At 40.7% G+C, this 25,594-nt stretch overlaps 1 protein-coding gene and 1 long non-coding RNA gene across 3 annotated transcripts in view; one reads left to right on the top strand and one right to left on the bottom strand.

The window, feature by feature from the left end:
- Nucleotides 1-20,229, bottom strand: LOC109572309 (craniofacial development protein 2). The gene is made up of 8 exons (XM_019978989.2): nucleotides 19,926-20,229; nucleotides 12,313-12,430; nucleotides 11,130-11,346; nucleotides 10,716-10,837; nucleotides 8,473-9,447; nucleotides 7,806-7,925; nucleotides 3,910-4,029; nucleotides 1-961 (listed from the first exon to the last, which is right to left on the bottom strand). Exons 1-8 carry the CDS (start codon nucleotides 20,227-20,229, stop codon nucleotides 916-918), a joined length of 2,022 nt encoding a protein of 673 aa, XP_019834548.1. The 3' UTR covers nucleotides 1-915.
- The window catches only part of LOC109572310 (uncharacterized), a 14,762-nt gene continuing 9,362 nt past the window's right edge, over nucleotides 20,195-25,594 (top strand). For both annotated transcript variants that reach the window (XR_002182774.2, XR_011561400.1), the window contains exons 1-2: nucleotides 20,195-20,332; nucleotides 20,405-20,959. This is a non-coding gene — a long non-coding RNA (uncharacterized lncRNA). The remainder of the gene's footprint in view (nucleotides 20,333-20,404; nucleotides 20,960-25,594) is intronic.

The following is a 25,594-nucleotide window of genomic DNA, read 5'->3' on the forward strand; positions in this document are numbered from 1 at the left end:
TCAGTGTTGAAATGATACATTTATTTCACAAACTGTATCAGCTTTCAGCAATCCCAGTGTATAATCATACAAAAGCTTCTGGATGCTAACATACAGCCTACAAAGCAGAGTTAAATCACATCTTTGGACAAGAATTTTACCATAAACTAGTTAAATTGAACATAAAGGAAATACAGTTAAAGATATATGTTGAATTGTTGTTCAATTGTTAAGTCATGTCAGACTCTGTGACCCCATGGACTGCAGCTCCCGAGGCTCCTTTGTGCTCCATTATGTCCCGGAGTTTGGTCAAATTCATGTTCACTGAGTCGGTAATAGTATCAAACCATCTCGTCCTCTGCTGACCTCTTCTTCTGCCTTCAATCTTTCCCAGTGTGAGTATTTTTCAATGAGTCAGCACTCTGCATCAGGTGGCCAAACTATTGGAGCTTAAGCAACAGTCCTACCATTGAATATTCAGAGTTGATTTCCTTTAGGATTAACTCTTTTGATCTCACTACAGTCCAAGGGTCTCTAAAGAGTCTTCACTAAGTTTAAAAAAAAAAAAAAAAGCAACTTTTTCTATTAGTTAAAAAAAAAAAGTCCCGTTACTTTTTTGTGATCCTTTGTACTTTTCTTCTCTGACTACCCCTGGAAAATTGGTTCTCCTGGCTATTTTTATTCAGAAGCCAGAGTGCATATTGCTTTAAATCAAATAGCACTGCACATGAAGTCATGGGCAGTTAGCCTTACACTCACAATGAAAACTCCCCTTTAAAAATGTCAAGACTTAATTGCCAAAATTATTTTCAAAACAGCTAACAATAACAATTTTGTTTTGTTAACAGATAACAAAACAGAAAAAGATAACAAAAACAGGTTAACAACTGTATTTTATACAAACCAGTTTAGGTGCTTAAGGACAAAGTCAGATACTTAATTGTTGCAATCCTTTTTCTTTTCAAGGTCACATTTTTCAGGCCTTTAAATGAAAAAGAAAGTTAGGGATTAGAAGAAAAATCAAAAGAGCTAAAATTGGGATTTAAAAAGCTCTGATATTTAATTCTCTTGAAGGACATAAATTCTCTTGAAGGAAAATGTAAAGGGCACATTGGAAGGCATATCTGAAAATTAAAATTTCAAGAGCCTCAGTGGCCAATGGAGTCTCTAGCAAAAGGTGGGGTGGAGGGAGGAATAAGATATTTGGATATTTATTCCCCTGGCATCTCCCTGGATGGTCCATCACTCAAGTGAGGTTCAACTCCTCACACAAGGCCCTCTCTATCGCCGCTGCCATAGACTGTTCCCTGCTGTGGCCCCTCAGGTCTAGGGGTGGTGATGGAGCCTCATTACTACTAGCTGGGGATACCACACTCTCCCTAACCCTGTGATTTTTCATTACATTGTGATTTATTAAACTCTCCTCAAGATACTGAAATATGAAGATGCCATCTGTTTCCTGCTGGGTTTCCCTAAAACATAGTGGATTTCTTATTTTTGAAAGGCTATTAGCTCTAAGAAACAAAAGCATTAATACAGAATACAGTGAGATGATTTTCATGAGTGACTTAAACAAGGTGAACTTGCCAGGCTGTCACATCTTCCTCTGCTTATCTTCAGAACTATGGTAATAGTATTTTCTGAAACATGCTGTCTCCAAGTAGAATGTCTAAGCATCAACAGGGATTATTTTAAAAGCACTCAAGGAAGCTAGAAGTAAAAATTATGCCAATTGAAAGTATCTGTGCTAGAAAGCTAAGGCAGAAGAATCTCTGCCTTTCAGTCTAATACTTAATCCAGAAAGTAACTTTCATAGTAACACATTCAATAAATCCAACAGACACTGTTTAGTAATACCAGAAACAAGCCTTGGAAACCACAATTAAGCCCAAAGAATGCTAATGCTATATGTAGTCTAAAGCAGTATTCTAAAATATAGGTTGTAACAGATTTTGCAATCAATTCAATGGGTCATAACATTTTTTCAAATGACACATACTAAATAATTACATAGTAATGGACATAGAGTTCATCATACAAACCTACATTTATGAGTACACGAAGTACTAATAACACATACTCTTATTGTGAGTGGCAATCAATAAAGTTTGAAAGCCACTGGTCTGAAGAGAATCCTTTTCAAACAATATAATGATTAGAAGGATAAAGCCAAAAAAAAAAAAAAAAGGATAAAGCCATGTTATTTCAGCCAACAGCATCTTCAGTCCTCACAACACATAGTGTTATGTTGTTCCCCTGTACAAGCACATTAATAGCTGAAATAGGGAATGCCTTGGCAGCCCCATGGTTAGAACATGTTTCATTCTATTTCATTTCTCTTAAATGATGACTGCAAATGACAGCTTAAAAAGCACTGGCCTGGGGCATTAACAGTCAGTACGGAGGACTCTGCTCCTCTCACAGCCAGCTTCCTCGGTGTTTACCTCTCTTCCACTGTGGTGGCAAGCACTCAAATCCTATTCCTTCTTAGGTTCCTGTGTAACTATTGCATGACTTTTTCCACCTGGTGCTCCAGTGGGAAAGAAATGTTTGGATGAAGAAGCAGATAAAAAGTATGGAGCAGCGACTTCCCTAGTGGTCCAGTGGTTAAAACTCAGGGCTCCCAATGCAGATCCCTGGTCGGGGAACTAGATCCTATGTGTCACAACTAAGACTCAGCACAGGGAAATAAATAAATGTTAAAAAAAAAAAAAGTACGGAGCAGATGTGAACACAGCCCTCCCTCACGTCCCTGCACTCATGGCCACGACACCCTGAGAACAGAGTCACTGCAAACACCTCCGGCCCATGGCCTGAGTGCCATGGAAGCAGCTGAGCGAGCATGGCAGGGAGCTGGAGGATCACATGGCCCCAACCTCCTCACTCCCTGCCAAGTCCCCCAACAGGACAGAGTAGCAGCCACCACCAGCAGCAGCTGGAAAACACAGCTGCTTTCTTCCCTGGCTACCTTCCCTCACCCTTTCACCTCCCTGCTCGGGCTTCCAGGAATCACCCCTCAAACTAACAACCTGCACTCAAACCTCCGTCTCAGGGTCTGTGTTTGGATCAAAGCACACCAGTGTACATGGTGTTGTTTGAAACCAGAAATGCAATGAATAGGAAGGTCTGTCCTATAAAAACTGATAAACTGACAAGAAAGCCAATGATTTTTTTTTTTAATGTAAAAAACTCAAGACTACACTGTTCTGGGGGGTGAGGGAGAGGATGAGGCAACAAACTAACTGAAGGGTCAGTGAAGCTGTTACAGGTGACTTGTTTTACCTCCAACACAAGACAGCTCTACCCAAAAGTCAGAGGGTGGTAAGGGCTGTGATGGGTGCGGTCCATGTCCACTTGTCTGGAGGCTAGTGCCCTGAGACTCCCCATACTTAACTGTTTGCTTTACTTCTTAGATACACGTTATGAAGAAAAAAATGTTTACTGCCTGCGAAGAAAAAATTCTACTATTCAGCTCAAAATAACTCATATACAACAGAAAATATGAAGGGGAAAAAACTATTCTGTTCTTGACACTGTGTTAATTATTTGGAAGTTACCTTTAACTTTTTCCTGTTCCAATGAGATACTCAGGGGTCAAAAAAAGTACTCAACCCAAATCTTTATTACAGATTATGATAAATTACTAATGTTTTCATTTAAAAATACATTTTAAACATGAAGTCTACTACATGTTGAGCTCTGCAGCCAACACTGTGAATCAGGACTTTTATCAGAATCAAACAAGAAACCTATGGCTAATTGTTCTCTGCATCCTCCATTTTGACAAGTATTTCAGCAAAGACAGAAGAGCAGGAGAATTTCTTCTCTCGAGAAAGGAGTCATGAGAGCTACAGGTAAACGATGTCCTTGTACTGAAAACAACTTCTCCAACGTGGCAGGTACACCTGGACCTGAGCCTAGACTACTCACCCTGACCCAGCAGGAAGTGATGGCACCGCTGAGGGGACATTAGCTTGAGGTTTGTCTTTCTCATCTTGCTTGAACACAGATTTCGCTTCTTGAGATGTTTCACCCACTTCCTTAGTCATGCTGCACAAAGGAAGGAGACACCAAGTTTACAAGAGGTATAAAAAGAAATAAAATCTTTAAAAAGGGCCCAAATAACAAGGATAAACACCGGGCTTTCTGGAAATTCTGACTGCTGAATCTTATGATTAAAGTTTACCATAACACTTCTAGACAAAGACATTTCCCCTTATTAATTTAACAAATGAAACAACAGCAGATGGAAGTCTGACATCTTTATAAAATCCCCTCATTTCTGTCACATGACAGTCACCACTGAATCACAGCCCACATGTGTCACTGATGTGAGAACTGAAGGGTTCTCCCACTGCACCTCACATGCACATTAGTGCTCACGCTTAAGTCAAAGTGGGAACAGGGAGGTGGAGTAATTGGGAGAAACACACTGGCATTATTTCTAGGAGAAAAGCAACAGTATAAACAATTGGGATACTCTAAAGGCTTCTGTTCTATATCTAAAAAAACCCCAATGATGAAACAAAATTCCTTAACATTGGCCACATAAGTAGTGACTTAGAAGTGGAATAAAGTTACACAATTTAGAATCTTGTCCAATTTCAGATAGGAAAGAAAGGTTCTCAACAAAACTGACTCCTAAAACATCAAATAAAGATATGGATGGTGCCAGAAATTTCAGATAAAGAAGGGAAATGCCTAATGTATGGGTTTCCCAAGTCAATAAAAACATCTGAGAATTCCATTTAAATGCCAATCTGTGTGTCGGACAGTCTAAGATTATGATCATTGTGTTATCCTGAGTGATCAAAAAGGTCATTCAGAATTATGAGAAAATCCTATAAATTCCAGATTTCCAAGGAATAAAAGTTCTCATCTTTTCTCTTCTTCCCTCCAGGCATCTTGAGACAAGAACAAAATTTTCTTGCTAAGAACTAACTCCTGCACTCAGTACTCTGTCACCCACACAAGTGGCACAAAGTAAGTACTTCAAGTCTTACACTAAGAATCTTCACTGGCAGGGACTTCCCTGGTGGTAGAGTAGATGGGAACGCACCTGTCAATGTAGGGAACGTGAGCTGGATCCCTGGTTCAGGAAGATGCCACAGAGTAACTAAGCCCATGTATCCTAACTATTGAGCCCAAGAGCTACAACTACTGAAGCCCACACGCCTAGAGCCTGTGCTCCCCCACAAGAGAAAGTGTTAGTCACTCACAAGAGAGGCCGCCGCAGTGAGAAACTCATGCGCTACAATTACAGTCTAGCTGAAGTCCTCAACTAGAGAAAGCAGCAATAAAGATCCTGCGCACCAAAAATAATAAATTGGAAAAAACCCATGAACTTTCACTGGGAAAGACTGCTTTAATCTTGAAGGATGACTTCAAGCAATGAAACAATCTGCTACTCCTACTCAAGTTCTTCTGATGGCTCAGTGTTACTGAGAGCATTAAGTACAAACTCCGAAGAGTCTTCTCTAAGTTATATACATCAAAAGAACTTAAGTTGGAAATCTTTACTGGAAAAGATTAACTGAGTAAAAAAAGGTTTAATGAAAATAAAAGATTAAATTCATTGGAACACTTAGAACAATTCTAGTTCTGACATTTTTTTATTGTTTCATTTCTCTTAAACGTTGCCAACAACAGCTTAAAAACTACTGTCCTAGATTATTAATAAGGTCAGTCTGGAGAACTCTGCTCCCATTACTCTGCTCCCCTCACAGCCGCCTCCCTTGATGTTTACTCCATTTCCACTGTGGCAGCACGCACTCGAGTCTTGTTCCTTCTTAGATTCCTGGGTAACTACTCCATGACTTCCACCACCTAGCTGCTCCAGTGGGAGACAAACGTTTGGATGAAGAAGCAGATAAAAAGTACAGAGCAGATGGGAACATAGCCCTTCCTCATGTCCCTGCATTCACCACCACGACACCCTGAGAACAGCGTCACTGCAAACACCTCCAGCCCATGGCCTGAGTGCCACGGAAGCAGCTGAGCGAGCATGGCAGGGAGTTGGAGGATCACACCGCCCCAACCTCCTCACCCCAGCCAAGTCCCCCAACAGGACAGAGTAGCAGCCACCACCAGCACCAGCTGGAAAACACCCTGCCCTGGCTACCTTCCCTCACCCTTTTACCTCCCTGCTCAGGTTCCCAGGAATCACTTCTCACAAGAATGGCCTGCACTCAAACCTCTCTCTCAGGGTTTCCATTTGGTACAACGAGCAGCAGTGTACAGTGTTGCTTGGAGTCAGGGGTGCAAAGATAAGGAGGGCCTGTGGTGAAAAAACTCATAACCTGACAGGAAAAGCCATTCATGTTTTTAAATGTAAAAACACAAAACTTCATTGCTTCGGGATGAAAGGGTGAAGCAACAAACCAACTAAAGGATCAGTGAAGCCCTATAGGTGACTTGTTCCACCCCAAACACCACAAAGAAATCGAGAGCTCTGCTCAGGAGTCAGAGGTGATCAGTGCAGTGATGGGAGTGGTCCATGTTCACCGTTCTCTAGGAGAGACCCCTGACTCCTCCTACTTAACTGTCGGCTTTACTTCTTACATGTAGGTTAAGAAGAAAGTTAAGTCTTCCTTCCTCCAAAGAAAGAATTCTCATACACTATGGAAAATGCGAAGGGAGAAAAACTATTAAGTTCTTGACTGTGTGTTAATAAAATTATTTCTAAGTCTGTTTTGACCTTTTTCTGTTCTGATAAGATCCTTACAGGTGGAAGCAGGTACTAAAACCATATCTTTATTATAATTATGACGAACTGCTGACATTTTCATTCAAAACTTACTTTTTAAACGTGAAGTCTTCTGTACGTTCAGCTCTGTGTCAACACTGTGAACCAGGAATTTTCTCAGAATCAAACAAGAAACCTATTGTTAATTCTGCACCCTCCCTAATTGGCAAGTATTTCAAGAAAGGCAGAACAGCAGCAGAATTCCTTCTCTCAGGAAAGGAATCTCCTGGAGAAGGAACAGCAACCCACTCCAGTATTCTTCCTTGGAAACTCCATGGAAAGAGGAGCCTAGCAGGCTACAATCCATGAGGTCACAAAGAGTTGGACACAACTTAGCAACTAAATATGCAATCTATTCATAGGTAAACCATAGATTACATCTTTCCAGTGCATTGTTTTCCCTATGGGCAAACGATCTTCTGGTGTTTTTACATTGGTTGAATGTCCTATGTACTTAGTGTTAAGTTGCTCAGCTGTGTCCAACTCTTTGTGATTTCATGGTCTATTCATGGAATTCTCCAGTCAAGACTACTGGAGTGGGTAGCCATCCCTTCTCAAGGGCATCTTCTCAAACCCAGGGATCAAATCTGGGTCTCCGGCATTGCAGGCAGATTCTTTACAGTCTGAGCCACCAGGCAAGTCACTCACCTCTATGCACTTAATAGTAATACAAATCTAACCACTTCCTTCATTATATAAATCTCTTCAAAAGTTTCAAGTACTTTGGTGTTTTAAAAAAGTGTCTTCTTCCAGACTCCTGGATCCTTCTCTAACAATGTGGGTTCAGTGCTCTCTTGGACTAGGTCTCCACTGCTGTCACCCTCAGGATGCCTTCAGGACTCCTATCCAGTGTTGGATCTTCTGATTCCTAGACCTCATGGAATTTGTTTTCATGTTTTATTTGTTTCAAAAAAGCATTTTTTTGAAGAGGACATTCTCCAGTATTTTTCCAATAAAAAGAGTTTGGGAGACGAAAAACAAGAAAGAGAGTACTAACAGGTTCAGGTAAAGGGCATCACTATACTCAAGACATCTTCTCCAACATCTCAGGTATGCCTGGGCCTGAGACTAGACTACTCACCCTGACCCACCAGGAACTGAGGACACAGTTGAAGGAACGTTAGCCTCAGGTTTTTCTTTCTCATTCTGCTTTAAGACGGATTTTGCTTCTTCATTTGTGGCATCCTCTTCATTAGTCACTCTGCACCAAGGAAGGAGATACCAAGTTTACAAGAGAATAAAAAGAAAGAAAATCTAAGAAAAGGGTACAAGTAACAAGAAAAAACCACTGGGATTTCTGTAAATTCTAGTTGCTAAACTTCATGATTAAAGTTCACTCGAACAATTCTAGAGAATAGTCCCTCTCTCTGCAAAGATCAAAGACAGTGAATAGCAATGAAGACCCAGGGCAACCAAAAATTAAATAAAAATAATTTTAAGAAATATCTTCAAAAAAAAAGAAAAAAAGAAATATCTTCTCTGGCTATGACTGCTTTAACCTCAAAGGATGACTTCAAACAAAGAAACAAAAAAACATCGTTACTCCCCTACCTAAGTTCTTGTAATGGATCAGTATTAACTTAGAACATAAAACGCAAACCGCTGAACCTCACTCACATTCAAGACCACCCAAAATCTGGTCCTACTCTCTATCAGGCTTAATTTCTGTGCCCCTCTATTCTCTTAATCTCATGAATCTATTTGTCACCGCCACTGTATAATCATAAGGTATTTGATTTAGGTCATACCTGAATGGCCGAGTCGTTTTTGGTATTATCTTCAACTTAAGCCTGAACTTTGCAATAAGGAGCTTATGATCTGAGCCACAGTCAGCTCCAGGTCTTGTTTTTGCTGACTGTACAGAGCTTCTCCATCTTTGGCGACAAATAATATAATCAATCTGATCTCGGTATCGACCATCTGGTGATGTCCATGTGTAGAGACGTCTACTAGGTTGTTGGAAAAGGGTGTTTGTTATGACCAGCCTGTTGTGGTGACAAAACTCTATTAGCCTTCGCCCTGCTTCATTTTGCATTCCAAGGCCAAACCTGCCTGTTATTCCAGGTATCTCTTGACTTCCCACTTTTGCATTCCAATCCCCTATGATGAAAAGGACATCTATTTTCGGTGTTATTTCCAGAAGGTGTTGTAGGTCTTCATAGAACCGGTAAACTTCACCTTCTTCAGCATAAGGAGTTGGGGCATAGACTTGGATTACTGTGAGGTTGAATGGTTTGCCTTGGAAACGAACTGAAATCATCCTGTCGTTTTTCAGATTGCACCCAATTATTGCATTTCGGACTCTTTTGTTGACTATGAGAGCGACTCCATTTCTTCTAAGGGATTGTTGCCCACAGTAATAGATATAATGGTCATCTGAATTCAATTCGCCCATTCCTGTCCATTTTAGTTCACTGATTCCTAAGATGTCGATGTTTATTCTTTCCATCTCCTGCTTCACCACATCCAATTTACCAGGATTCATAGATCTAACATTCCAGGTTCCTATGCAGTATTCTTCTTTACAGCATCGGAGTTTACTTTCGTCACCAGACACATCGACAGCTGACTGTCCTTTCCACTTTGGCCCAGCCGCTTCATTCTTACTGGAGGTATTAGTATCGGCCCTCCGCTCTTCTCCAGTAGCATGTTGAACACCTTCGGACCTGCGGGGCTCATCTTCCGATGTCCTGCCAGAGAGCCTTCCCTGCTGTGTAAGAAACCTGCATGTGGGTCAAGAAGAAACAGTTAGAATTGGATGGACACAGAACAGCAGACGGGTTCAAAATTGGGAAAGTTGTCGTTGTTTAGTCCCTAACTAGTGTCCAACTCCTGTAATCCCATCAAGCTGGCAGGAACTTCATCTATTCTCCTTTAGCTCTACCTTACAGATCTATTTTCATATTATAATTTTAAATAAATGAGAAGGAGGAAACTCTAGGTATGTGGCTCTCATCCACAACAACCAAGAGTATTAAGCTTTTATTGTTTTTCTAAACTAGTAAAAAAAAAAAACCTGTGAATCAACAGAAAAAATAACATTGAGATGAGAAAATAGTATAAGAATCAAACTTTTCTCCTAGTACTTTTATTTGTGACCTGGTTTTCAAAGGTTTTTTGGGGGCTTATAATTCAAAGTTAAAGGAAGTTATAAAGGGAGAAATAGCTAAAGTCACCGTGCACGGCAAAAATTAAGTCAAACCAAGTATTTAATGCTTAACTCTTACATTTTCTTGTTTCCATTCAGTTAACCACCTCATACTACCCCCAAACTATTACCATATGTGAAAGGACCATTCTCATGTACCCTCACATAGGAGCCACTGTTTTCCTTGGGGCTTCCAAGGTGGAACCAGCAGTAAAGAACCGGCCCTGCCAACTCGGGAAACGTAAGTGACTCGGGCTCGATCCCTGGGTCAGGAAGATCCCTGGAGGAGGACATGGCAGCCCACACCAGTGTTCCTGCCTGAGAATCCCATGGACAGTGGAGCCTGGCAGGCTACAGTCCACAGGGTTGCAAAGACTAAAGTACTGTTTTCCTGAGTTCAAGTGTAACTCTTTCAAAACATTAAGAGAGGTTGGAATGAGAACAGATATCTAACACCATTGAGAAAGATGTTTCTTTTTTTTTAAGATGTTTCTTTTTAGGTGGTCCAGGATTCAGAATCCGTGTAATGCAGGGGACAGCGGTTTGAACCCTGGTCTAGGAAGAAGATACCACATGCTGCAGAGCAACTAAGCCCATGCACCACAACTACTGAGACCACGCTCTAGAGCCAGAGCTCTGCCTCAGAGAAGCCACCCCAGTGAGAAGGCAGCACACCACACCAGAGAAGAGCCCCTGCTCACCCCAACCAGAGAAAGCCCGAGTGCACAAGGAGGCCCCAGGGCAGCCAATGAATAGGTCAATTAATAGTAAACAAAATATATGTTAAGATAGAGATGTGCTTTTTTAAAGAACTAGTTTTGAAGCTTGTGACTGTCACGTTACCTGACTTCTTCACCAGCAAGAGGTGATTTGGTGAGTTTAACTTCTTCTGCTTTTTTAGGTTTCTCTAGCTCTTCCACTTTGACCAAATTACTTGAACTTGTCTCTTCAGTCTCCTCTCCTGTCTATGAAAAAGGAAGTGTAATAAGTTTCACATTAGAATGAAAACTGAAAGATCCACCCAAATATATTGTTTCTGGCTAGTCCTAACATATATTTCCATCTTTAAGTACTCACTGAAAACTGACTTTCTCTCACAGGGAATGCTTTGCTTTTCACATAGTAGAGTTACTATTAAAAGGCAGCTAGCTTGATTTTGCTGAAGCCTCAAACCTCAGTTTGTAAATTGAGAAAATCTGCCTAGGGAACTTCTGGCATTTCTGAGGAAGCATTTGTCCCATTCACCTATAAACTTACTTTGGTTTGTGTACTCGGAGGCAGTTCTGATTTTGGTTCTGCGTCACTGACGGAGCTGGCCAGCACGTCAGCCTCCTCTTGCCTGGCATCCTCTGACTCGGCGCCTTTTTCCTGCTCTGCAGCTGCATCTTCCTTCTCAATAATCCTCCCTCCAGATTCCCTGCTGGCATCCTCCTCCTCCTCTTGGTCCAGTGAGAGGCGACCTTGTTTTCTCTTCCTAATCACCAACAGTCACAATGAAGAAGAGAAGACAAACAGGCAAAATAATTTGTTATCCCTTCCTGAATTCCAAACGTAATGTTGCAAACCTAAGAAAACTCTTAAACTGGGGACTAGTGATTAACACGCATGATACAGTGAGTGGGAGAGATAAGCTGTGATTTTGTGGAAGGGAAAAAAAGAACTGGATCCCTACTGTAAGCATTTTCCTGAAACACTTAGAATCAAATATACTGTTCTAAGTTGGGATCAGCTATTTTTACCAAGAAAACACCCAGAATCACCTTACAAAATCAACTGGTTTAAAAAGAGAGCTCTAAGAACAAACAAATGTCAGCTATTTGTGACTTTTTACAAGTCATTTCATCTGAAGGACAGAGATTGAAGAGAACCTTAGAGTTATACACACTGCTTTTGCCTAGAGCTCTGAGGGGGTGAGGTACAGGGAAGACTTGTATCTTCTGTCTGAAGATAGGAGATGGAATACTGAAAAACTCAAGGACAAAAGCACTGGGCTTAAAACAGTAATTGCTTAAGACTATTCTCGCTACAAGGAAATCATGTAATATTCAAAATCTTTTTTTACAATCTACTTTTTGTTTCAATGCCCAGGAAGACAAAAACATCAGTTAGATAATAAAAGACAGATCTTATTTACAAATGTACATGCCTACAAAGACACACACAAGCGGTGCAGCCAAATAAAAAGATTTTTAATTGAAATTTCATTTTAAGTCAGGTGCACTTATTGATTACACATCGATTTTTTAAAAAATTAAAGGTCAAGAATTTTTAAAGCTTTCCAGAGAATAAGAATGTAATTCCAAAATACCACAAAATGTTCCCCTCAATGAGAAAAAGGTTAGAAACACTGGCAGCAAGAAATATATCATCGGATCAATCCTATCAATCTCAATGGTTGTGTCAACAGCCCCTGACTTCAGGGCCTTGAGGGCAGCATCACCTGGCCAGAACGCTCTCAGCCTTTCTTTTTGTCCCTTTGGTTTTCTGTGTCTCCTCTTCACCATCCACTTCATCTTCCTTCACTAATTCATTTATATCATCTTCATGACATTCTCCACCTGAAATCACATTAACAGGGTGGTCAGACAGACAGGAATAAAGGTTTTTCACATTGAGATGACACATTTTCATTAAGAAAAAAAAAGTCTAATACTTTCCCTTGTTCTTCACCAGACTAAATACCATTTTCTGAGGGCTGTCCTCCTTGTTTCTGAAGACTAGGCTACGTTCCCCCATTCTAGGCCTCCAAGACAGTCCATATTTTTCTCCTGAACTCACTCCATTTATACTTAATGTCTGCAATTCCTGCTATGCTCCACATAGAGGACACAGCTGTACAAGTCTTTAGCAGTATATGCTGACTGAATAACAGAAATTCCAAGTCTACTACTGTACTTCTCAAAAAGAAACTGATGTTTCCACCTGATCTTGGAATCTTTCAAACTAACCAAAAGATATCTTATCAATAAAAGAGGTTTAGAAAAAGGCTTAAAGACTTCAAGTTAGACATAACAGAAAGAAACACATCAATTTCCCATCTCCCTGACATTCAGGGTCCCGAACAAGAGTATTGTTTGGATGCCCAGTCTGACCACATTCTATGGGTAACAACCAACAGATCCTGGTACACACACAGATTTTACCAAACCACCAGATTTTGTTACTTCACTTAAGCTTTTACAGAAAGTACAATATACCAAAAAGCACACAATATAACAGAGATCAACGAAATTATACAAAGTGAACACACTTGTATAACTAGAGCCAGGTGAAGAAACAGAACGTGACTAGCACTGCAGAAGCCACTTGGGCCCTGCTGCCATCACTAGCCACCACCCACATCCCACAGGGAAACACTATTCTGAAGTCTAACATCAAGGATTAGTTTCATCTGTTTTTGAGTCTTAAGCAAAAAGCCTACAATATGTACTCTTGCCTCCAGCTTCTTCCACTCAACATTCTAAGTCACCCTTCCTTATATGGAGCTGTAGCTTATTCATTGTCATCCCTAAATATTATTTCATTGTATGACTATACCACAATTATCCATTCCTGCATTATGGACATTTGGTTTGAGACCATTACAAAGAGTGGTATTTTGAGTATTTCTCCAGATCCGTTTAGTTTTAAATGTTTAACTCACAACGAACTAGGACCACCAAACCCTCGAGGAAAGCCTCTAATATCCAAGGCAAGACTGAAAACAAACAGAAAGGAAATCAGAGCAAACAAAATAAAGGGGGAAAAAAATAATTAATCTCCTCAGAGGCATCCACAAAAAAGGATGACTAAAAAAATTAATAAAAACAAAATTATTAGAAAACTCTTAAAAACTACCAACATGACAGCAGTTTAGGGAAAAAACAAAACAAAGATGATGAGAATGAGCCAGCCATAGGAAAATCTGTGAAATGAGCATTTGAGGTCAACAGAATAGTCAATACATGGGTTCTAAAACTAAAGCAAAGTTGGTATCCTAGACAGCAAATGGACATGAGTTTGAGTAAACTCCGGGAGTTGGTGATGGACAGGGAGTCCATGGGTCAGAGTCAGATGTGATTGAACTGAACTGAATATAAATAGAGTATAAAAAGGCAAAACTGCAAGGAAAAACAGAAAACTAAGGAAAATCACTATCGGTAAGGGTCAACAGAACACAGGAGAACACAGTGGGATAGGCAGGGACAGAAGCAAGAGTTCTCTGTGTTTCTCTCTCTGCAGAATTCAGAATATCTCTTAAATTAAGCAAAGTTTAAATAAACAAACATAATCAAAATGATAACACACTAAGGACGGACACTGGAGACTAACATCTCCACGGACTTCACAGTATTTTGACTGCATACGCTTAGCAAAATGCATTCTAGAGACCAAAAAATGTTCTATTTCTATTAGTAATATCAGTGTTGGTATTTTGAAAGTATTTCTTTTATATTACAGGTAAAAGCAAGGAAGTTGTTCTGCTAATCACATTAGGAATACAGATCTTCAGCATATGAGAAATGACACACAATTATAAAACTACCTTAATGAAATTAAGTGAAAACAAATGGTAAAACTGAATTTAAAATTTAGAACTCTTTTTAAGGTTAAGTATTTTCTAGCTCTGTTCACTGAAACAGAATAGAAGCAATCACTCTAGTTGTTCAGTCACCAAGTCCTGTCCAATGCTTTGTGACACCATGGACTGCGGCACAGCAGGCCTCCCTGTCTTTCACCATCTCTCGAGTTTGCCCAAGTTCATATCCATTGAACTGATGATGTCATCCAACCATCTCACCCTATCGCCCTCTTCTCTAGCCTCAATCTTCCCAACATCAGGGTCTTTTCCAATGAGTCAGCTGATCGCACCAGGTGGCCAAAATATTGGGGGTTCAGCTTCAGCATCAGTACTTTCAATGAGTATTCAGGGCTGATTTCCTTTAGGATTGACTGGTTTGATCTCCTTGCAGTCCAAGGGACTCTGAAGAGAGTCTTCTCCAGTACCACAGTTCGAAAGCACCAATTTTTTAGCGCTCAGCCTTCTTTATTTTCCAACTCTCACAAAATTGAAACATTTATCTTTTTTCCCTCTACCTGGCTGATCCTACCAGTACCATATGCTTGTTTCAAAGATGAATCCATACACAAGCATGCATGGTCAGTACAATGAAACTGCAAAGAGCTCACTGAATCAGTTATGGCTCCTTTGGTTGCTTGATTATTGCAACTGGATTACAAGTAGTTACACTAAACATTGTTTATTCTTTGTTTTCAAATTGTGCTTTGTGTCCCCTGCTGCACTATGTCACTGTCAATGTTAATAGCTGCATTACTTATATCCTATCTAATTAATAAAAATGCTGTCTCCTGTAATAACCAATGTGTAATCAGGCCTCAAACAAAACTTATGGCTAAACATTTTGAGAAAATCACACATAAAGTAATTGTAATAGCATAATTCTGTATGATAAGGAGCAACAAGGGAAAATGTCTCCTGGATTATAGTCAAGACAGAATCCAGAGAAATTTTAATTATTCATGGAGCCTGGTCCAAAACTTAACACCTGGAGGGGCACATCAAGAATTTTTGTCTAAACTGGGATGAGCCTCCCAGTGTTGTGGGACAAAAGCTGTTCATGGAAAGTCTCCCAAATATTAGTTAAATTCTTGATCAAGAGGGGAAGACCTGAGAAATGAAATGAGCAATTGCAGCCCTTCAATGTGAGTAAATGAGCCCCGAGGAAGAGGAATACTTAAAACCTAGCAGGCATCAGACTGAAAAAACTCCTTTTGGTGAACCCTGAGGAAACTGGGAATACAGGATTACAGGCTCCCAGAGAGGTGATGGACCTACCAAGAAAATAATTTTAATGAGCCCTGACTCTTGCATCTCCCCATACATAGAAAAGTGGTGAATTTCTTAAGATACTGTCTCTTGGATCTGAAGTTCAGTATCTCTAAGTCAACAAGTGTAAAGTAGACACTTTCCAAAGAGGAACAAAAAAGAAGATAAATCTCAACATTCAGAACACTGGCGCCAAAGGTGGACACTCCAGCAAGATCCACTGACAAGCAGAATGCACTCTCTCTTTCCAAGAGGCTGTGGAATGGACTCTGACAGTGGGGAACTGTTGCAGAGAAGCAGCCAATTCTAACTCCTTAATCTTGGAAACTGTTTCTTTGACTTCTTTTTCATTGTTTTTGTTACTACCACCATAACAGCCTACCTTAGAGGACCCTAGAGTTGGACGTGACTGAGCGACTAACACTTTCACAGGACCCTGCCTGCCCCTCTGCCTGACTATTAAACTAAAAAGCTTTTGTTCCGCTCATAGAGATAATCTGATCCCACTCACCCGTGAATAGCTTAAAAAGAAGAGTTGAATACACCCCTTCCAAAGGCTGGCCCTTTCCAGAGATATATTTCAAGACTGAAGACCCTTTTTACTTTACTTCCTCACTGCCTCTCCCTATTCTGTCCTTTGGCTTTAGTTCCTCATTGCTTCTCTCTGTTTCTCTCTCTCCAATTTTATATAACAACCTGGCATCCAGACCCCAACAAGATTAAGAATGCCGACTTTTAAAGTTGTATTCCTTGCCTCAACACCTCATCTCTTGGATTCACTGGCCTGTCCTTCAACAAGCAGAGTGAGCCTGTACTCAGTATCAGATTCTTTACCACTGCACCACCTGGAAAGTCTTCTGGAATTTAAGTCCATCCCAGCTACTATTTAGGTGAGTAACTTTAGGTGCCTCAGTTTCTTCACCTGTAAAATGGAGAGCATAAAAACATGGACCTGGTAATGTTATGTGATTGAGCTAGTAATGAAGTAGCAATGTGAAGTCCTTAAAACACACAAAAGGCATCTATGAAAAACCTACAGCAAACATATAATGATAGGTAAAACACTCGTGTTTTCTCCTTAAAATTGGGAACAAGGCAAGGATGTGAATGCTCACCACTCCTATGCAACACACACTGGAACTGAACCCAGTGAAATAAGGCTACCAAAATAAAGAAAAAGTATGCCTCCTGGAAAAGAAGAAATAAAATGGTTTCTATACACTCAGAGTATGATCTATCTTCCGGGGTAGGGAAGGGTAAGGGTGGTCTTGGAACTGTTAATTTTAGTGGTAGTTACATAAATCTAATAAACGTTTCTCAAAAAACTCACAGAACACTGTAAGAGTAAATTTTACTCTACAAAAGTTAAAAGTAGAACTATTTAGAGCATCATTATTATTATTATTTGACATTTATGAAGTGGATTTATTGAGAGAGATATACATTCCATAGACAGAATGCCAACCATCTCCAAAGGAGAAAGGGGCCCCAGGTAATGGGGTCATCTTGGAAAGCAAGAGCGGTCATGGGAGAAACCCATAGGGTGTGGGCCATCTCAGAAGGCAAGAGGCCTGAAAGCATTATGAATATCTATAGGGCATTAAGACACTGCACTCATGAAACAAGAATATGATGTTATATAGAAGTTTTCAACCAAAAATTTTTCAAAATTAAAAATATCCAAGGGCTGATACCCAACCCTGGTTATGAGGACAACAAGAAAACAGAGCACATGCTTCTCAGTGGCTTCTGGAAGTTTCTGGTTACAACATCAAACAGCTTGAAGGGTTGCTGACCTGCAACCAATCGTACTGTGCTGTGACTGCTCCCAACACCTCCTCTAAGAACCTCAAAGTAATTGTGGAAAAAGCAGCCCACCTAGCCATCTAAGTCACCAACTCCAATGCCAGGCTGCACAGAGAAGATATTTACGGACAGCTTATGGAAGGAGGAAAAAAACTCAAAAGCGGAATGTTGAAATACTGAAATATTCTCATAAAGCAAAAAAGAAAATTAAAAGTTAGAAAACAGAGGATAAAAATAGAAAAAACAAAGTACCAGTCCATAAGGTATAACATAAGTCAATATATAAATAATGATGATTACTGAAAAAAAAATGAAGACAACTGTCCCTCTCCAAATTTAAGAAGTTACAGAAGGATGGATATCACTGCGAAATATCAGAAACAAAGACAAGATTCTATCACCTTCCAGAAACAAATATTTTATATAAGTGAGTAAAAACTATCAACAAGAGACTTTTTTAAATAAAAACACTGGAAACTTAGAAAATAATGGGACAAAAACCTTCAAAATTCACATTAAAAATTTATTATAAAACACAAAATTCAAAAAAAACAAAAAAACAAAAAAAAAACCCACAAAATTCCATACCAAACTACTAATCATGCCTGAGGGTCACCAAAAAAAGATTATATCATGCAATTTTGTTGAAAAAGTTATTTGATGATTTATCCTCATTTTGGTGGAACATGCCAAGAAAGAAGACATCATGGGACCCAAGAAACAGGGAATCCAAGAGAAAAGAAGATTAAATGGAACATCCAGAGAGGTGGTCATGATGATAGATCTTAGGTTTAAAAATGATTAAAAAAAAAAACAAAAAACAAGCCAAATTGGAGCAGGTCAGAAACAAAGAGGGAGTTCAAAAAAAAGGACGATTAATAAATCTAAATGTTGGGCGGTAACTCAAACAATTTTGAAAGTTCAGAATCAAATCAGTAGTAAGTATATAGATGACTAAGCAACAACAAAATGAAAATTATTCACTACAGAGAAAACTAGTGCAGCAAAGACCAGTAACAAAAAACAAATTACCGCGGGATGTTTACAAAGTCATTATAAAAAAATAAGAAGAATACTTAAATATTAATAGTCTAACCCAAACTGAGGTAAGAACATTGGAAGGCTGGGGAGGTGGGAAGGGTCTGAAGGTGAAAAAGTGTGTGTTGGTAGAGGGGAAAGACTGAAGGAGACGTTAAAAGAAGACCTAACATGAATAGGTTAAGTCAACAGACGACGGAAACACCAAATTTTACAAGAAGAAAACAGTTCCTTCTAGGGAGGACTGACAGGGATGAGAAGTGATGGAAATCGTTCAGTTTCAAAATAAGCCTTTCAGAAATACCTATTTTTAAGCAGGCTCATGGTAACTTCGATTAAAATGAAAACTAGTTTTCAAATGATCACAATGGACAATATGGAAAGACCAATGTTGGTGCGGTGAATCTTCGTGATTATGGGCTCCCCTCGAGGCTCAGTGGGTAAAGAATTCGCCTGCGACGTGGGAGAACACTGGAGACTCCGGTTGGATCCCTGGGTCAAGAAGATCCCTTGGAGGATATAACGGCAACCCACCACTCTATTTCTACCGAGGAACTTCTACGGACAGGGGAGCCTAGGGGGCCACAAACGATGGGGTCCCATTGAGTCGGACCCACTTAGCGATTAAGCACACACATAAATGATAATGGTAGCTCAGTAAGAGCGAGACTGGTGAGGGAGTGATCAGAAATGAATCTTATTTGTAGACTCAAACAGAATTTAATGATTGGTTGGAGCAAAAGTGAGAGTAAGGACAACTGCCAAGGGTTTTTTGTTTGTTTTTATCCTGAGCAATAGGGCGGGCAGATACATCCAATGAGATGGGGAGCCTGGGGAAAGCGCAGGATGGCGAAAGGGTAGGAATGGGTGACATTTTGGCCCCGTTCTGTTTTAGAAGCATATACAAAAACAAAAAGATCCGAAAGGAGAGCAATGAGTTACAGAGGTTGCAAAGAAGTAAAGGACATCACTATGTGGACTTTTTAACCAGATCCCTTTTGAGGACAAAGTGAAGATATGTATCTGGGACGTGATGCCAGCTAGCAATTCCTTGGGGACGGAAGGTCTGGGGATAAGACTGCCTTTCAGAAGAGTTCAGGGTCGCTAAGGGTACGCGATACCAGACCGCCGTCAAACTCCGAGGTAGGGTTCTCGCGCTCCGAATGGGGAAATGGCCGAAGCCAGGCCCCGAGAAGCAGCTGCGCGTAACGTCGCCAACCACACAAGCCGAGCCCAGGGGGCCGCGCTGGGCGGGCAGGCGGAAGAGGACGCCGAGCCACTCGAGAACCCGCCCGCCGGGCCAACGCACAATCGGCAAAGCGTGCCTCAAGCGAGGCGCTGGGCGGGGCAAGCCGCCGTTCGCCTCAGGTAGAGTCGCTCACCCAACGGCACGCAGTCCTCGTCCTTCGAAGTGGAAATGTCTTTGGAGTCGAATTCCTCCATGTCGCTGTCGCACAAAGCCCACAGGGACGCAGCAGGGGCGTACAACAGCAAAGCTCCAGGAGGGACCGTAGACTTGCGGCGTGGTCGATGGCGCCTGACTCCGCAACTCCCCCCAGCCCCGCAGCGTGTGCGCAGGCGCAGAACGTACCACGTGATGAAAGGCAATACTTCCGGGCCAAAGGCTCCGGCTTGACCCTGCTGGGGCGGTTGGAAGAACGCGGGCTCCGGCCTGAAGCGGTGCATGCTGGAACTTGTAGTGCTCAGAGCTCAGCTGTTTTGATCTGTGTATACTTAAGGAAGATTTGTTTTTGCCCATGAGAATACAGATTACCTTCGCTATTCACAGGTTGGTATTTTAAATTTGGCTTGTTATAACTTATTGTAACCCCTCCAAATAAATATTCGCTATGATTTCTAGGGTTATTCGCGGACATGCGCTGAGTGAAAATTTTAACCAGCAGTGGGTTGTTCCGAAGATGGATCCCACAATCCGCTGTCTTGCTTCAGCTCTTCTACTGTGAATAAATATCTTCACAGCCTCTTCAGTACTGCGTTTTGGTTTTTTTTTTTTTTTTCATTTTTCTACTCTCTGTCGGTGATTTCGCTGTTCAGAATGACCGCCGAGCTTATTCTGTAATAGCAGGATGAACACAGCCCTTAGCAGGCAGCCATTGCTGTGCCTCCTTACCCGGCACCTTGTTACTAGGCAACAGGGCTTCGTCGGCCATTGTCAGTACCCCAGTGGGCGCCAACCACAAATGACCAACTGTTAATCAGGGATCTTTGGTTGTTCTCCCCTTCTATTGATCAGCGCTGCAAGTTGGCCTCACCCACAAGTAACTGTCAATGAGAGACCATTAGGAAAGCGATTCAGCCAAGCGTCAGTGGTGACATCAAATGGAGAGTGAGCTTAAGTGTCGGGTTCAGGCCTTCCCCTGGCGGCTCTCCAGCTTCCTCCGCCTTGGACCAAAGGGTGAGCGGGAGGGCCCAGGGAACAGCCTGGGGAGTATGTCTAAAGTGCTCCAAAGCCCTCACTAAGGCCCTCTACTACTCTTGGCCCAGCCCTTGTGGCAGCGTGAACCTCTTCCCCCATCCCTGTCTTTGCGACCTAATAGCAGTGGCTGTCTGCCTGGGTCGCAGTCTGTGAGACCTGGTTTCCCATTTGGATGACCTAGAGGCTTGAGGGCCAATTGGGTTGAGCACATGACTCCCTCAGGGATGACCAGCTGGGCAGGGTGTGGGAACCTGGCCCTGAGGGCGATGTCTACTGAGACCTGCCTCCTCCTAGGCAGGACTGGGAACTAGCAGGGTAAAAGCTGTGTCTTGGGACCTTACCCTTTCTTGTCAAGGCAGAGAATAACATTCGCTTGGTAGTGATTTAAAAGGACATCCTCACCTGACCATGACCTGACCTAAAGACAAAGGATCTAATTCTAGAAGTTTGCAACAACTAACCTCACCCCTCCCTCACCTCCTTTTTAAAGAATCTTGCTGACAGCTTTCCATAACTTTGGGGTTCTTAGGACCTGAGCCACCCATTTCCTTAAATGAACCTGTACGAAACCTCTGTTCCAAGCTCTAATGTTTTAGTGTCACAAGACCTCCCTGTATCTGGCACGTGGAATTGCAATTTGGTAACACTGCTGTGGTGCTGGCTTAGTGTTCCTAAGCACAAGAAGGCTGTGGTGTGCTTTATGAAGAAAAATATGTGTATTACATAAGCTTTGTTCAGGTATGAATTGTAGTGCTGTTAGCCTTGAGTTCAATGTTAATGAATCAAAAATTTGATTCATACATCAAGAAAATGGAAAGGGAAATTTGCCAATCCAGACGTGAGGCTGCTCCATAAAGTGCTAAAGTGACATCCAGAGTGCGTGAGGAAGATGTGGAAAAGCGGCTGTTTGTGGATTCATAAGATGACAACTGATTATAAAAGGTGTGGTGGAAAGCGTTGTTTTGAGGCTGAAAGCAAAAGAAATTTACGTCATGTTACCCAAGGTCAGAAAAATGTGAAGCCCTTCTCTGCTAGTGCTGGCTGACTTGCACATTTCAAAAGGTGACAAGATATGAATAGTGTTAAGCTTACAAGTGAGGCACGTTCTGCAGATCAGGAGGCTGCAGAAGAATTTAAACAATACTTGCTAAGTGATATACAGGAAAAGGGTATGTGGAAGAGCAGGTTTTTAGTGCTGTTGAAATTGGCTTATTTTACAAGGACATTTGCAAAAAGAACTTACATAAGGCAAATGGCCTCCAAAGCCCCTGGGCTTTAAATCATTCCAGAATTATGCAACCCTACTTTTGTGCACCAATGCCAAGAGTGACTTTTTTTCTTTTTATTTTTTAAATTATGAAAGTATGATAACACTTGGAAAATACAGAACAAACTTACATATATTTCCACTATTAATATATATTACAATTGTTTTAAAGTAGATGAATTAAGAATTTAGTTGGAATTTCATTATCAAACTCAAAAATTAATAGAATGAATATATAGGAAAGACAAGGATATAGTAAACGTGAAAAGCACTATGAGCCTATTCAACATTAAGATTTATACAATTTTCACACATTAGAATACAAATTCAAGGTCCCATATACTATAAACTAGGAAACACTGTAACATATCCAAGGACATAAAGCAAGGTGCAAAAATTTAATGGTCCAAAGGTACTGAAATCATACAGTCTATTCTCTTATCATTGTGGAATTATGTTAGAAATCAATATCAAAAGGTATTTAAAACTAACCCACATATGTTCAACTGCAATGTGGTATTTTTCAAGAGACTTCTTTAACTTAGCCATTGAAAGCTTCGATAGAAGACAGAAAAAACACAGAGGGTGATTGCAGGGAAGCATTTAAAATGAGAAATTAACAGCAAAATTGGAAATTAGTATCAAAGATGCTTTATCCCATGCATTTCAAAATTAAATGTCCAATTTTAAATGATGGATGTATCTAAGATGCCATACAAGGAAAATTAGAAAATATTGATCATAGAATAAAAATGAAGAGAATTTACCAGAATTTGTTCCCTGCAGCTGAAGCTGCTCAATGCAATTAAATGCAATGTGGAGTCTTGAATATGGTATGGAAAAAAACAATGGACAATAGCATAAAATTTTGTGTAATTTGAAAACATGTACAAAATATCGTAGCATGTTAATTTCCTGTTTTTTAAAAAAAACATACTATTTCTTATAAGTTTCAAGCCTCAATTCAAATTTTTTTTAAATCACCAATAAACTTTCTAGACTGTTAGCAGAAATACTAGATGCCAGAATACATGGAACTATATCAAAGTTTTGACTGAATGTAAATTAGAAATCTAGCATTCTATTCATACTAAGACAAACAAGTGGAATCAAAATGTGATAAACTTTTAGCTATGCAAAAAGTCTTAAGTTTTCTAAAATGTTATACATACTATTTACATATATGTATATAAAAGCTTTTCTACTATGCTTCATGAACTTTGAGAGAGAACAGCAACAAAAGAGATGGAGAAATTGGGAACCATCAACAAAATGAAAAGGGGGCACTGAATATGAAATAGAAGATGTGAAATGAACTGGATAAAAGTAAAACATCATACACAGTCCAGTTGTTTTTAAACATGTCTGCTCATTAGAAACACATCTGAAGCTCTGGAGACAAAAAGCAATGCCTGGGCATTTCCATTTTTCAAAAAATTGCAAGATAATTCCGGATTTTAAAAAGTGATTTCATGTTTTTCTGTTAAATGGTAGTTTCAGTGATAAAGAATTCTATTTTCTGTTGACCAATCACAATGGTATGAAGCAAATTAGTTACATAATCACAATAGTAAAAGCTGTTTTTCAGTTTTCAAAATCAATAGCCATACAAAAAAGATAGGATACTTAGAATTGTAAGCCATAATGGAAATGATTAACCTAACAATATAAAATTATTACATACAATTTGGGAGTTTTAGTAGAGTGATGTGTTAAGTGGAGGTTCACATGCACGTTTTCACCCAACCATCCAGTCTCTATTTTTTGGTTAGTGTATTTAACCTATTTACATGTAAGATAACTACAATTTATATTTAAGGTTAAGTTCTGTAATCAAATCCGGGTCGCCATCAAAGTCAGATTCCCTGGGGATACCCAGTCCCTTGGCTGGATCCCCATTCTGGGAAGCCTGCCGTGGGGCTCAGAGCCTTTACAATAGTGGGAGAACATCTTTGGTATTAGCGTTCTCCAGTATCTGGGTCACTCACCTGGCGAGTGTGGAATCTGATTTTATCATGATTGCGTAACCCCTACCATCTTGTTGCGGCTTCTTTGGACATGGAGTACGAGGGCAACTTCAAGTGCAAACCCCTACTGGTGTACAGAGCTTCAATTTCACCAGCACTTGACCTTCACCGGAAAAGTGTGAACCATTTGCAGTCCATTGGAGGTGGAACAAAAAAGGCTGGATGACATCTGATTGATTCCACAGCTGTTTCAAACCAGAAGTTGAATACTATCTCTAGGGCAACTTTGGCTTCAAGATTTTGTTAAATTTTGGATAATGCCCTAGTCCACTGCTGTGAAGAACTCAAAAATGCCCACCCCTATGTAAAAGTTCTTTTCACGCCCCCAAATACTAAGTCTCTCATCCAGCCCCTGGATCAGGGCATAATAAATGTCTTCAAGGCACAGTACACAAGGGAGCTTTGTAACAAGGCTTTCGAAGCTCTCAAAGCCAACAAGGAAACTACCGTGATGGACGAACTACTGGAAGTCAGTCACTATACCCAATGTGATTATGTTGGCACAGCCTGGGACACCAAGCACGAGCCTGTTAACTGTTGGGAAAATGTTTGGCCAGGCTGTGTGGAAAATTTCGAAGGCTTTGAAGGTGCTGCAGAAAGAATGAAGAACAGTGTCAAAAACATAATGCATGCTGCACAGCAAATAAGTGAAGGCTTTGGTGACATGAAGGAAAATGTGGAGGAAATTCTGGCAGAGAAAGCAATAGACAATGATGATAGTCAGCCGAAGAGTCCAGAATTGTCCCTCTTATAGCAGCAAAGTAACAGAATGGAACTCTGCCTTGAAACAAATTTTCAGTGACATGGAAGGGTGTAACCCTATCCTTGATCGAAGCCTCAAATTTAAATCAACTTCCGGTGTGTTTGTCCCTTATGATGAGATGCTTAAAGACGTGAGGCAAAAAGCCAAGCAGACAGGACTGGCCCAGTCTCTGGAGCTACTTTAGGAGGGGAAAGTGCCAACTACATCAAGTCAGACCCAAAGCTCTGAGGCTGCACAGATGTCAGCCTGTCAGCCTCATCATCATCTGCAGAATGAGTTCCACCTAGCTCTGCAGCATGCCAGGCTTCCCTGTCCTTCACTGTCTCCAGACTTGCATTCACTATCAGTGATGCCATCTAACTACGTCGTTCTCTGTCGCCCCTTTCTCCTCTTGCTCTTAGCCTTTGCCCTGCTTCATTTTGTAGGCCAAGGCCAAACTTGCCTGTGTACTCCAGGTTCTCTCTCAACTTCCTACTTTTGCACTCCAATCCCCTATGATGAAAAGGATCTTTTGGTGTTCTAGGTCTTGTAGGTCTTCATACAGTCGTTCAGATTCT

Source organism: Bos indicus, chromosome 18 (genome assembly GCF_029378745.1).
Source record: "Bos indicus isolate NIAB-ARS_2022 breed Sahiwal x Tharparkar chromosome 18, NIAB-ARS_B.indTharparkar_mat_pri_1.0, whole genome shotgun sequence".
NCBI classification, from domain to species: domain Eukaryota; kingdom Metazoa; phylum Chordata; class Mammalia; order Artiodactyla; family Bovidae; genus Bos; species Bos indicus.

Excerpts from the sequence above, each read along its gene's own strand:
- LOC109572309 (XM_019978989.2), bottom strand. The coding sequence starts at position 20,229 with ATGCACCGCTTCAGGCCGGAGCCCGCGTTCTTCCAACCGCCCCAGCAG. Across the intron at positions 9,448-10,715 it reads CTTGCTGGTGAAGAAGTCAG|GTTTCTTACACAGCAGGGAA; the intron begins GTAACGTGACAG and ends ACCCACATGCAG. Across the intron at positions 4,030-7,805 it reads TCAGTTCCTGGTGGGTCAGG|CATGACTAAGGAAGTGGGTG; the intron begins GTGAGTAGTCTA and ends TCCTTTGTGCAG.